The sequence below is a fragment of the Stegodyphus dumicola genome, chromosome 1, assembly GCF_044657685.1.
Source record: "Stegodyphus dumicola isolate Sdum_Otavi_A_Nest chromosome 1, ASM4465768v1".
Taxonomy (NCBI): Eukaryota; Metazoa; Arthropoda; class Arachnida; order Araneae; family Eresidae; genus Stegodyphus; species Stegodyphus dumicola.
This window is the reverse complement of record NC_140768.1, coordinates 292,067,244-292,082,049: the sequence shown is the minus strand read 5'-3', so window position 1 is coordinate 292,082,049 and position 14,806 is coordinate 292,067,244. Positions and strand designations below refer to the sequence as shown.

At 31.7% G+C, this 14,806-nt stretch overlaps 1 protein-coding gene across 1 annotated transcript; it reads right to left on the bottom strand.

The window, feature by feature from the left end:
* Positions 1-1,978: 1,978 nt before the first annotated feature.
* LOC118193545 (uncharacterized) lies at positions 1,979-13,239 on the bottom strand. Its single transcript, XM_035364646.1, has 3 exons — positions 13,160-13,239; positions 9,288-9,364; positions 1,979-3,748 (listed from the first exon to the last, which is right to left on the bottom strand). Exon 3 carries the CDS (start codon positions 3,740-3,742, stop codon positions 2,258-2,260), a length of 1,485 nt encoding a protein of 494 aa, XP_035220537.1. The 5' UTR covers positions 3,743-3,748; positions 9,288-9,364; positions 13,160-13,239; the 3' UTR covers positions 1,979-2,257.
* Between the last annotated feature and the right edge of the window lie 1,567 nt (positions 13,240-14,806).

Here is a 14,806-nt window from a genome sequence, read left to right as displayed (position 1 = left end):
ATTTTACATCTGAAATTTTACAAAAGTTTCTGATCGAGGGGGAAAAAGTTCTGATCTTCTAATAGAGATATCACAATAAAATGTCAGCCCTTATTTTAACGACATCAAAACTCTTCAGAACGTCTTTTGTGATTGGCACCTTCTCAGTTATTTCTGCTCTCTAGCCCTTAGAATTTCTATTGTCACCATGTTTACTTTCTCAACGGACAATATGCTAACCCCCTGTCAAGAAATCGGACAAGAGCTGGTAAAATATTAAAACTATTTCCTTTCCTTACATGAGGCAGAGATGCGGTTGCAACAGGAGATTCATTACAACCTGGAAATCCCGTAAATCTGGATTAAAAAAAAATCTCCTATTTAAAAATCATTTATTCATTTATTTTATTTTATTCATTGACAGATATGTAAATTAATTTGATGGATTTCTAAATAGAAGGAATAAGAACACAGTTGCAGTTTTTTTTTTAAATGGACCAAAAAAAAAAAAAAAAAAAAACCATATTTTTCTATTGAAGATCGGATAATTTTGTTCAGACGAACAGTTTGAATTTGAGCTGATAGCCCCTATCAACATTTCAAAAATGATTTAATAACCAATATACGTTTCATGGACATGAAATAGGAATTGGTCAGGACTAAAAAAATCAAACCTAATAAGCGGAGTGACATATTATGCAGGTAACCTGATAATGAAATTTGACTACATTTTACTTCTGTTTATTTTTATAATGCATAAAAAAATACAATTATCTACATTTTTCAATTGTTTGAACGAATTGCAAATCCAAATAGTCCAGAAGGCTGGAGTTCTGTACTAAATCATGTCTCATCTGTGGGTCCACCTCGGAATGGTGAAGGAGCGGCGACGTTGCCCGCATGGAGGTAGGAAATAAAATTATTCTTACCTCCACATTTGCCCGTATAGGGAGTGGCTAACGGGCCCGCCACCAAGCAACGGGAGGCTTGAGCAGATCTTCGTGGTATATTTTAATATCACAGTAGTCGATAGTGAATACTCTATCCTGGCTTACAATGGAGTAGTCGCCTTGTCAAAGTAGGTCTGGGAGTTTATATACCGTTGATAGGGCGTACTTTAGTCTCGGAACTGGTTAATTCCATTTGGTGTACTAAATCATGTTAGATGAGGTTAGGAAATGCTATGTACGCTTATGTAACCGAAATAAAGTATTCTTGTGTAATAAACGTCACCAAATGCTAATAAAATATTTCGAATTCTCTTTGTAAAGCCGTATGGAATGCAATATGTAATTTTTCATCGAAAACTGCAGTGTCGAAAAGCACATTCCCGTTATATTTACGCGGATGACGCCTTGAAAGAAGAAACTTAGGAATAGATATGGCTAATTAATAAAGCAAAGTTAGAATATCAACTACAACAAAAGTAATTTTTAACAGGTATCTGCAAAGTTTATCAATAACTGATAATCCTACCTGGTCATCAATATATGAATGTAATTCCAAAATAAAATTTCAAATCCTAAACCGCAACTGAGAGACTTGATTTAAATTGTTGAAAGTAGATATTTATCATTATAAAAATGGTTTCAGTTAAGCTTTGCTTAACAAAAAGAAAACGTCACTACTTAAAGGAAAAAGATTTTAGTAAATTTTTAAAGTGTTGTTTAATAATGAATTCATTACATTACTAGCATTTATTGAAAACTTTCACTCAGATTATGTAAATATTTGAGAACATATTAAAAGGTTCTCAATGAATCATTACCTTCTATTTATTCTACATTTTTTTTAAATATATTTACAAAGCTCTAAATACCATAATAAGTTTTTTGAAAAATTAAATGATTCAATTTCTTAAACTTTTGGGAAGTGAAGAATTAGTAATATGTACTATAAATTTTTTGAAAAGTAATCTGCTATTCTTGAAAACTATATATAAAAATGAAATACAGATTATTCTAAACATAATTATGAATTAATACTAGATTACCCAAAATATGAATTCAAATAATATTTATTTTTCTTTAATAAACTCAAATCAATGACATCAAATTTAGAAGAAATTAGAAATCTTCACAGCAAATTGACAATTAATAATCAAGCAATAGCAATTAAGTGAATCATATAATTATCATTGCTCAGTGTCTCAAATTATTCTCAGTCTTAAACCGTTTTGTTGCAATAACGTTACGCATACCATTTTTAGATAGCTTCTACAATTCGTACTTGAATTCAGAAAAATTAATGCACAAATGTAGGCTCTAAACTACAGTGATTATTTATTAGCATTAGGACGAAATGAGCTCATAAATTGTTTGTATACCTTGTATTTTTGGGGAGCAATTTTGCCTTCTTTGACTTCCTCTTCCACAGCCTCTTCAGGTACTTTGTTTTCACTCTCCTTTCCATGTGCCTCTTCAGTTATTTTCTGTTTAATATCACTTTCCTCTTCAACTATGTTTCCTCTGGCTCCTTTTTCCTGTGCCTCTTTTATGTTCTGCTTAGCTTCTTTTTGCAACAGCGCTTCGATTATGTTCGGTTTCTGCTGGGAATCGTTTGTGGCACTTATTATTGTATCTTTGGGGTCTTTTCCAAGTTCATGCGAAGAACTTGAAGGCAAGTGTTTTACACCACTTTTTAAACTTGGCTTAGAATCTAAATCTTTGTTGTTAGCATCAGCAGCTGATATTTCATTCATTTCATTATTTACAGATTCAGTATTCGCAAGATCCTGACGATGTTCCTCGCATGAGGTAAAAGACTTGCTTCTGACTTCTCTTTTCTGACGATGCGAACGCTTCCACTTTAGAACTTCCAGTTTCTTCTTATGTCCTTTGCTTTTCAAGTGGGCGAAAGCACTCTCCGGTCCACTGAAAGCCACAGAACACGGTTTGCACATCAGTATATCATCCTCAGTGTCAATGCTGCTAATATCAACAACAACCTCGGACTCCTTCTCGGATTTAGTGAGTTGTTCAAGCATTTTATTCTGTTTCAGTTTTTTCTTATGCGATTTGCTTGTCATGTGCTGGAAATAAGTAACGAGGCTACCGAAATATTTGTCGCAGACTGTACAGTTGAATTCCTCAGCGTCATCACTAGAATCACTTTCTGAGCTCTTACTTTCTGCTTTAGAAACAGATAACTTTATTTTTAAGTCATTTAGGATATCTTCGTAAGCACCAGAAGCTTGAGTGTTATCTTTGCCTTCTTTTGTGGGATCTGCTTTCTTATGAAACATCTTTTTTAGAGCTTCGCTATCAATGTTACCGTTACTTTTCACCTGATGCAATAATTTTGCTTCGAATGCTTTCCTCTTGTGCTTCTTAGAAATCAAGTGTTTATGGTACGATAGAGGATCGCCAAAAGATTTCTTACATGTTTTACAAGCTGCAAAAGGCTCCTTAATGAAGTCTAAATTTTCTTCCTCATTATCTTCTAACTTCTCTAATTTGACTATTTCTTTTTCTAATTTCTTTTCTAACTTTTTTTTCATTTTCTTTCTTAAATGGCTTCCGCTTTTCTCATGCTGCTTTAGGGGAATGACACCACTGAATGTTTTGCTGCAGAGGGTGCAAATGTATTCTTCGTCACTATCAGAATCATCACTACTCCAAGAAATATCCTCTTCCTCATCTGAAACATGTTCAGTTTCCTTTAGTGGAACGGCGGAAGAGGCGCTTTCTAAAACAGTGCTTTTATCCTTCTTTTCTTCATCATTTTGATTTTCATCATATTTGCTATTTTTATCGGCCTCCATTATTGCCTGTAAAAAAGAAAAATTTTATTTTTGTTATTAATTTGTGTAAATAGATTGTTTAGGTTTTTGCATATTTATTTACGTTTAATTAGATATCTTTCTAAACATTCGAGCATTTATTCTTTATATTTATGTGTATAATTATTTTATTTTACTTTATCGGTAGTTTAAAAATTTTTATCCATAAAATCTTAAATTCTGCTTATAGTTCATGCAAAAAATTCTGATTCTATAGCTAAAATTACGCTAAAAATATGTCACTAAAATTAGGTAAAATATTCTATAGCTAATATCTTGATTAATAGCTAAAACCTTTTGTAGCAAATAGCTTTTAGAATATTCTTAAAACTTACAAAGAGTTACATCATGCAGCTGCAATTTGCATAAAAATTTGCATAAATAATAGTTTTGGGTTTATTAATATGCCATTTATTCGTATAAACAAAAATTCAAAATTGAGCTACATGTTGCCAAATTTGTCGAAATATCGCCAAATTAAGTGGTTTTTGGATTTTCTCAGCTTCATTACGAAAATTCATCATGAGATACGGGAGAATCCGGCAATCTCCCCTTCTGACCTGCATCCAGTTTAAGGAATGAACGAAATAAAAGTCATTTGTTAGACTACTAAAAACAAAAATTGTTTAAATTACCGTGAGAAAGAATGATTTTCTTGATTTTAATGTCGAAATGACCCTGGTACTTTACAGCTGGATTAATGTACTTTCAATACCTTGCTTTAATTTCTTGGTCATATTTCAAGATGCGTGAATATATACCTTCTTACAGAAATCACAAAATATATCTAGGCCGTATATATATATATAAACATATTGAATAAACTAAAATTCATTGAAATTACATATATAGCAATATATAGCACAAGAGGACCGTCTGGCCAGCAAGGCCGTATATATACAGCCTAGAATATTTTCTAAGTATCGTGCATCTTGAAATATGGCCAAGAAATTAAAATAAAATTAAAGATATTAAAAGTACAAATTAAGATGTAAAGTATAAGAGGAATTTCGACATTCATTAAAAAGAAAAAATTCTTTCTCATGTTAGTTTTAGGACATTTGTTCTTACTTTAGCATAAATCCGGGCAGGTGAGAGGGTTTTAAGGAACCTCAGTTTTATAATACGAAATATTAGCCCCGAAATATGAAGTAAGTGTTAAAAACATCATCTTGTCACAAATAGTTGTAGTAAACAATGTAACTGGCCCATATTCACCTGTGACCTCTGAAATTAGCTTTGATTATCCAAGTTTCTTGTCTCATATCACCCGTGCTCTAAATGAGTATCATGCAACACACATCGAGCTGCTCCCCAAAGGACCAAACGACACTACGTTTCTCACCTGACCTCGCGTTTCGCCAAACATTAATATCTTCTCGGAATAATCTTCCTTCTCCCTTTTTCTTTCTTTTTTCTTAGCCCAAAGGGTCGTTATCTCAGAAGAGCTATTAGTCTCGAAACGACATTTTGCGTCGAATCACTAAGTGTTGAATCACTTTTCAAATTGTTGCCACCAGCTATTATCGTCCTGTATTATATTTAAAGAAATAAAAAAATTAAGAATCTGCATGAATGTATGCATGTTTCTCCCACTGTGAAAAAAACCACAGTACCTAGAGCCGTCAAATTTTGAGTAACGTAGTCCTCCACCTGAATATGGGCACCTGGAAGCCCGAAGTTGGAATTTCGAATTTGTTTCATTATCTATTTCCTATTTGTAAAGCTTTAAAGAATTTTTGATAAAAAACTCAACCATTTCAAAGCGAACAGTGGTAACAGTTAAACATTTTTTATCTCCAGCACGCGAGATTGCCCATCGGAAATTCTAAAGATATGTTGTTTTTAAATACTTTTATCCCAAATGCTCTCGAAACGTGTATCCACGCCATCCATGTCGTCACGTGAAGCTCGCGTAAGGCATCTGTAATGTGTGACAATAAACTTGGATAGTCAAATTTTAATTTGATATATTACAGATAAATTTGTTCCAATTACATTGTTGTTATAAATTACTTGTAACAGATTGATTTTTTCTGACTTACTCTGTATATGTTACGATTGCATGAATTAAACTTCTTTTCCTGCTGAAAATTAAACTGGTTAAAAAAAAAAAAAAAAAAAAAAAAAAAAAAAAAAAAAGTTTTAGAAGTCGCATAAAATTTAATTAAATTAAACAAAAAATTAAAAATTTTAGCCTTTCTCCAAATAGGAGCTCGAAACCAATATTTATATCATATATTTTCAGTAGGCGTTCAAGAAATCTTCTAGAAATTTGTATTCGAAAACGTACGTTAATGATAGTTTCATATAGTTCCCACCCTCTCCTCCGAGAAAAACACAATTTTAATCATCAACATATGACAATTTTGCTAATGTAAGGACAATTTTTTTCAAGTAATTCATCAATGAAAACACTTTTATCATTGTAATTTTTTTTCTGCTCGGCCTGCATATAAAAGTGTCAATTTTTGGCTAAAAAGTGTTACGTGAGCAAAACTGTTGCGGAATGAAAGTTTATCTCATTGTTTAGTTTTTTTTTTAAGTTAGTATCAGGGGTTTAAATTAGTAGGTCTAGCTATCATAGGTGTAGGCTCATTTAAACTAGTATCATACTTACTTAAAGAGATATTTAAGATTGCATTTCTTAAGACTTCACACAGGAAGCTGAGCATCCAGAAATAACAAGTTGAAAAATTTTGATTTAATTCCACCATATTTTCAGTATATGCATTTTAGGACTTATGTCCTCGAAACTTAAAATCTATAATGCATAATGTGGAATAGAAAATCACGGAATTCATCACGAAAATCCTCGTGGCAAGCAGCGCAAGTTTACACCAGTTGTTGGCAACATCCTTGAGCACCTTACAGGTGACAGTGCGATTTAGCTCAGTCCCCCCTCTCAATTTTGATGGAGAGCACGCGGGGGGGGCGGTTCCAAGAGTCTCCCAACCCTCTTCCCCTACCACCAGCCTCTCGAGAGGACGTTTGGCTCGCCGCATATATAGAGTGCCTGCATGCAGTACGGACACAAGTTCCACGCGGTGAAAATACATCTTAATCAGATAAGCAAAACATAGCAAATGCACGATCAATAAGCTCAGAACCCATAAGTGGTTGAGTGGTAACATCGCTGAACACTGGTAGTTCGTCCAGGGTTCGAATCCTGAAGTTTGAACTAGCTGCATGTGCGTCGCTTTCCCCATGTGTAACATATATAGGAGCCAGTTTCCCTTAGGAAGTCCTCCACGAAGGCATCCTTCCTCTTAGGCAGCCCTCGAGGTAGCCCTCGACGGGAAATGAGTACCTTTAAATATTGTTGAAAATGTTTGTAAATATTTAAATCCGTTTGATTGTATTTTCTTTTTGGGGTATTGTTAGAATGTTATGTGGTGTTGTTATTTATTTGTTATATTTTATGTAATAATTTTAGTGTGAATTTTGTGTATTTGAAGCTGTGGTCACATATTTTGTTTTATTTCTTGTATAAAATTTTAGATCCTCTTATTCTGAATCAACACATTTTAAATTATAAAAATAACTGAACTAGAAGCCATAATACAGACAAAAACTCTCCTAACAAATTTTAGTAAAACTTTTTATTACATTTGGAGATTTTTTGCAAACTTAGCAATTTTCGGAAAACACCTCTTTAGAACCGTAAAATCTACTTTTTCCGAAGCTTCTAGAAGGCCGAACAACTTCATTTAAACAGCTGAGTTGAACCGTGAGAGACCAGTTGCTTCAGTGACATACTCGTAGCTCAGCTCAATTCAAATTTTTATTTATACAAATGCCAGACATTTGGCCACTAACCCATTAGCCTTGATCTTGCTTCCCAATACTTTAGAACAATAGAATTAAAAGATAATAGTGCAGTGCATTCGTCAATATGCTCCTTATCCATAGACAGTCCAGAGTTACAAAGAGTTACAGACTGAAGTGCCCTTAAGTCGAATTTTAAAAAGATGGGCATTCAGGCAATCGTGCCCAGTCAAAAGACGAAATAACGCCATGACTACAGGACAAGGAAAATCTAGACTAACTGGCTTTAAATTGGTGAAACACTCTCAGGCCTTTCCCTTAACCTCATTTGATAGGCAGGAGGCAAACCTCCTCTTAAATTTAAATTTAATTAGGAGTGTTTTGCAGAATTGAAGGTCATATGGTTATTAGTGGTTTGTAGAATAGTCGTTCTTTTCTTTCCCAGGAAATCGACTGTTTCGTTTCCCTCGATGCTACAATGAGCAGGAACCCACACTGCAAGACAATTCAGTCAGCCAGAGTGTTGACATATCAAATAATTAGCTGAATAAATCATGAATTCAGAACTGGGCTTTAGTGTTTACTATATAGGTAATCTGAAATATTTTTTTAGCTCTTTACCAGTGTTTATTTTCCTGCAATATATTTATTGCAATAAATTGCTAATTTTTTCCCTGCTCATCTATGCCACAAAAAAATAAATAAAACCTCAAAATATTCTCATTAAAATATTGGAAGATAAAGAAAAACATAAAACACCAGATACAGTTAAAACAATCAAACAATTTTTACAATTTAAATTAGTTTCTACGAAAAAAAAAAAGCAATTCGGTCAGCGGGGAAGAACGCAGATTTTTCGGTGCACAAAACTAAGTTTTTCCTTTTGCTCCATTCGGTAAAAAGACACTGAAAGTGCAGAAAGAATTAATTCACTATTCTGCTAAGTTTCAAATGTAAACAAATATGGCTACTATGATAAAAGAAAATTGGCTTAGCTGCACTTAAACAACTCTTAAATTATTGATAATTCTAAAAATATTGCATGCAGATTAACTAAATGCATGAAAACCTTAACCGGAAGAACATAATTCAATCTTTTTAAAGTTAAAAATGCACAATTTACCAACATATAAGAATTAAAAAAAGCTGAACTCATTGAGCCGAGTAACAGAGTGGGTATATATATCTATATATACACTTTTGGTGAGGCTGACTGCAACCAAAAAGGGAGGTGCACAACTATATGTTACAGTCTATATACAAAATTTCAACGTTCTGAGACTACTCGTTTTTGAGCTATGCGAGATACGTACGTAGGTAGATACAGACGCCACGAAAAAATCTCTTCTGAATCTGTTTTAAATCAGCTTTGTAATTCGTTTTGGGGGAAGAGTCCTTTATTCTGTCCTTACGTACAGATATCATGCAAAGACATCTTTAAATTACATTCGATAGCGGTCAAAATGGATATTTTTGTTAAAATATGATACTCGAAAATTTTTGCGATTACAATACTTCCTTTACTTCGTACAAGGAAGTAAAAATAGCATGTTGATGTAAACAATTTAAGATGATTATTCGCTTTATAAAATTTTGCTTTTGAAGAGATTCGGTTAAAAAAATAATAAAATGAATTTTTAAAAAATCCTTCTTAATAAGAATAATAATTAATAAGTATCAGTCTTAATTAATAAGAATTCTTAATAAGAATCAATCTTAGAAAATACAATATTTTAATAAAAAATTTGCTATGACTTACCTCGAATGAAAATCGAAGTTATTAGTCACAGTCCACAGAACAGAGCGCCTCAGTTACACTTCTAGTAATGTAAGAATCTGAAACAATATAAAATGCTAAAAGAAAAGTGCTGTTGGTGTTTTTCACAAATGTGCATAAATGACATTGCACTGCGTACTGCTATACAAATTTCTTCCAAAATTATTTTAATTAAAAAATTCTCAACGTGTTTATTAATTTTGGAATACTGCGTTTTCAAACACTTAATTCACTAAACAAAATGCTTGAAGAATATTTTATTTGTTATTTATCATTAATATCGAGTTCGAAAAATTTCTAATATATTGATCGAATTTTAGATAGTCTTTTCAAACACCTAATTCGTAAATAAAATGTTTAAAGAAATTTGTATTTTTCATTAATAATGTGTTTGAAAAGGTTATAAAATTATACCCATATATAAACAAATTTGCTAAATTCTTATTTAATGCTCATGATTGGTTTGTCTGAAAAGGAAAAGGGATGGAAATTATATTCAAAATGAATAAGCAATGTAAAGCGAAAGAAAAAGGTGGAACATTTATAAAAAATTGCCTTTCTTCATCAGGGAGGAAGTTATAGTTTTTCCTAATTTACCACTTTTCAGAATTCATTTCTGGATGAATGTTACAATTTTGAGTTTGCATTTCGAAAATTCAAAATTTTTGCATGAAATTATTAATCCAGTAATTAAGAATTTACAAAGATTCATAACCAGAAATGAACCTACTCTAATGCCATACTTTTAAAAGTGGTAGAAGCTGAGAAGAAAATGGTGCTTTTAGGTGGCCAACATTTTAATTCCAAGATGAAATAAAATAAATTATTTTCAGGAATCAAACACTAATTAGAGCCTTAATGTTGAACCAAATTTTAAACCAAATCATTATTTTGAACTTTTTTTTTTTTAATACAGTAGCTCCCATTTGTTTTCGGACGTTCGTGTTTTTCAGTTTTGTTTGAAAATATTATTCAATAAATATTAGTGAAATCGTTTTATTTTTCTTTCATATATACTACCGATCATCTTATATATATTCTACTTGGTTTGGAAAAAAATTATTGAAAACTATTTTGGCGAATAAAATAATTTATTCGAGAAGTTCTGAAAATGAACTCGCAAAGTATTCAAAAATTTGGTATAAACAAAGAATTTATATTTAATAAAAACGTGAAAAAGGATGACTTCAAAATTACGTTGGATATAGTTTGGCTAAAATTACAATGTTCATGCACTTTTGCGATTCAGCTAATTATTTTTCTGTAATAATTTTGCATTTTTTCCGTTCCTCCGTGAGAATTACTTTTAGTTGATCATTCGATCGAAGAAATATCACATTTCCTGATTCTTTTCTCCATCTCACTCCATACATGTTCAATAGGATTTAAGTCAGAAGAATCTAAAGCGGTTTTGAGAATTTCGGGGCAGATATATATTAACCGAACATTTAGGGCTGTATGTTTAAGATCTTTACTCTGATAAGAATTTAAATGTGTTTTATATGAGTTTTCATTGCAGATGCTTTAAGATTTTCGTTAAGAACATTTATACTATATTTATACTCGTCCATATGATTTTCTATAAAAACTAAACTTCCATCTCAGGGGCAGCAAAACAAACCCCATGCTTAACAGCAAGCAATAGGTTTTTTGGACTATCTTTGCTTACCATGGGTTTTGCGAATGCCATTTTCCTTCTTTTCTGGTAGATGAAGAATTTCCTTCTTGCTGATCGCCCACTGTACCTATACATCGTAATAACTCTTCTAATAGTTTTAGGGTTAACTTATTGCAAGCCGTTTTTAAACCGCTGAATTAATCATTTAGCAAAATAAGCGCTGCTCAAGACAGGATTTGTGTTGTTTACTAATTTGTTTGATTTTTCGTAGATTAAGTAACCAATTCTTTCTTGTTAGCTTGGAATGTGGTCCAAACTTCACTGCATTTTGAACAACTCCATGCAGTTTCAATTATTTTGATACATCACAGACAGTTGAAAGCTTTGCATCAAGGACTTTTTAAGTAACTTTGATATTTTTATCATCTTTAAAATCAAATCGTGAATAGTTAAGTTTCGAATATAACTTATTGTTAATTTATAGCTTCTTGCCATTTTCACTTCCGACAGAGATCGTTAATATATTTTACTAAACGAGTGATAATTTCCAAAAGCATATAACAATTCTTGTGCTTTGTTTTCATTGAAAACAAAAAATTAGGTCAAGTAACATTTGTATGTCAAAACATTTTGATAAAACTTTCGAGTGTCCAGATTATTATGTGAGTTTCTGATTAATATATTTTTTTTATTACAAGGGATATTTTGATCACATTTAATTTGCAAGAATTAAAATAGAGAAAAATTATTATATTAGGAACAAAAATCTGAAGTCAATGTTCCAATATTTAATACAAGATCTATGCGAATAAATTTCAACAATATAAGTGTTCGAAAACAAATGTGAGCCACTGTAATTGGGTATGTAATAATTTCTTATGTAGTAGAAAAATATGCAGATATCACAAAAGAAGCGCATTCGAATAAAATGAAACAGGTTCAGATAAGTCATACAAAACGAGTCTTGCTTGACAGTAGGACTAGAAAATGATGTGTTTCTAAAATGAATTCGTTTCAATTTCTGAGTAGTCTACGCAGTTTTCTGAAAAGAATTTAGCACCGTCATATATTATTGGTTAAAAAAAATAATATCGTTAGAACACTACTAGCTAGTCGAGGATTCGCGCTAGAGCGAATTTTAACAATTCTACAAATCTAAAGTTTAGAAATGCTTCTAAAAGAAAGTTAACGGATTTTAACTTTACAGTTTAGAAGTTTAATAAACTTTACAGTTACATGTTTTTTACTACAATATTTTTCAATTGAACTAGTTCAGTTTCGAATTATTCTTGTCGAATATTTCTTACTTCTTAACGAAGTTATACATTTTACCCAAAATAAATTTTTCTACGTCTTATTGCTTGTTTAATATTATATTTATTTCGCATTGTTGAAAAACTTCTGGGACTAGCTGTAATAATACAGACCACCTAATTGAATTTTACTACTTTTATTAACAGTAAACATATCAGACACTAAAACTGAATTTTAATTGTTATTGCAGTTTTCCTCATATGATACCACCTTCGTAAGTTGAATAAATATCAAATATCTCTCAGTTTTTCCAAAATAATGCATCAGACTCGGAGCGAGGCAAATTTGCAAATAAAAATCACGCATTTCTTTGTAAATTAATTTTTATACTTTCATCCAGAAGGCAAATATTAATTAATTTTTTTTTCTCTAGATAGATATTTTGAAAATTACAAAAACTTGTTTTATTGCTAAATTTTGTTATACGCTTTGTGTTTTTCCAAATGCATCAAAAATCATCATTTTATGCAACTACTTTTTTAACCACACCTAAAATCTCAAAATTTAACAAATATAGTTAAAGCAGATCTTTAATATCAATAAGCAGTTTACAACTGTAAGTAACTCAGATCTGAAATTTTTCTTGTGACAATATGTAATTAATTCGAAAGCAGCCGATATTACAAAGGAAGTGAAAAGAGCGAAATTAACATAAAATTAAATAATTTTGATGCAAGAAAATAGACTACCGGAGTATTTAATCTATGTAAGATTTCGTTTCTGTAGTTAAAAATGAATTTTTACAACACAATCTGAAATTGAATTTCTTTTAACTAAAATCGAATGTTGCTTGATTTGAATAACATAGTTTTAAGACCTTTCAAAGGAAAAAAAGAATTAATGCAAATATTTTTAAATAGAATCACCTCACAATTTACTGAAAATGATATTCGTAAATACCTTAGTACAATTAAACACTTACTTTGATACTTGTCAATATCGTTTTGACTACAAGCAGAAAATCCACCAACAATACACGTAATACTTTTTAAATCGAAGTATAAATTTTCTTTAATAGAAACGGAATCTGAACAAATGATAAGATAAGCTCTTTGAGAACCGAAAGTATTACTGATTGTTACCCTAGTTACTTCACATCAAAGCACCTTAAAAAAAAGAAACCAATAGTTTCAGACTTTGTTGTAACCAAGCATACATAGAGAAAAATGTACTCGAATTTACACTGAACTAAAAGTACAACTTTCTCAATTGCTTTATCGGAATGCTAAACTTCTAAACTCCTTTTAATTTAATCTCTGTTGCAGATATATTTTTTAGTAAAACTGAAATTCAAAATTATTTATTCTGTTGAGATGGAAACTTTTATTAAATTTTATATTGAGATGTTTATATTGAGAATTTTATATTATATGCCATTAGCATAATTTTAAAATTATTACTTAATAATAATTTTTATTTCTAGATATTTTCAGTTCGGAAATGTACTCAACTATTTATTGGATTTTACTGGATAAATCTGATTTGAAAATGTTTTAACACCAAATTTAATGAAAAAAATTAAAAATTGAAATATTGATATTAATCAATAATTTGATTTATGAAATTAGTATTTTTAGCTGCTATATTATTTTTGGTTGACAACAGGCACCATTGTATAGTTAGCTCACTGATAATGCTGTTGTTAAGTTCCTAAAGATCCCGCGTTAAGCGAGTTTCCAAAGAACAAACTGTGAGCTCTTTATATACTCCCGAATGTTTTTCCTACTCTCTTTCTACACAGAAGATTCTAGAGAGACGGATTAAGTCGAATTATTCTAATCGACTCACTTATGTCGAAAGCAAAACGGGAGTTGTTGAAAGTTCGGTTCGATAAAGTTCGTACAGATTCTGGCGTTACTGAAGACTTCTTTGACACAGTACACTTCTCGTGGACAAGCCTAGCATTCCTATTCTTCAAGAGTGATCCTGCCATAATAGATTACATGTTATCTTATTTTCGAAGAGGAAAAACGTTGAATGAAAACGAAGCAACTGATAGAGTTCTTTCCTCAAAGGAAACTACAATAATAAATTTGAAAAAGACCGAAAAACCTTTTGGTCCTCCTCAATTATGGATTCGAGAATAATAATATATAAACACATCCAATATCCGTTTCCGGATAGAATTTCTTCCAGAACATTGTACAGTCATTAGGTTATTTTGAGGAAAAATGAACAATGCCCTCGCCGGAACTCGAACCTTGGACTTCTCGAATACGCGCCAAGCGTGCTGACCGTTACACCACGGAGGCATGCTAAGAAGGCGTGGAGAAATATACTTCCCCTTTTAAAGGGCGACTGGGGATTAAGGGACCCAATCGTCCTACACCTTTTTTATTTCGGGCGTCACTGCATATTTATTAGGTTATTCTGCATATTTATTTGAAGCAGGAAATTGAAGAAATGTGTTGTGCTCTCGCCGGGTCTCGAACTCTGGACCTCTCTCGTTACACCACGAAGGCATGCTAAGAAGGCGGGAGAAATACCTTAGCATGACTTCCTTTTTGGGTAAGTCTTTATTTCGTATATTTCATCTTTGTGTATGACTGGGTAAGACCGCTGAACAATG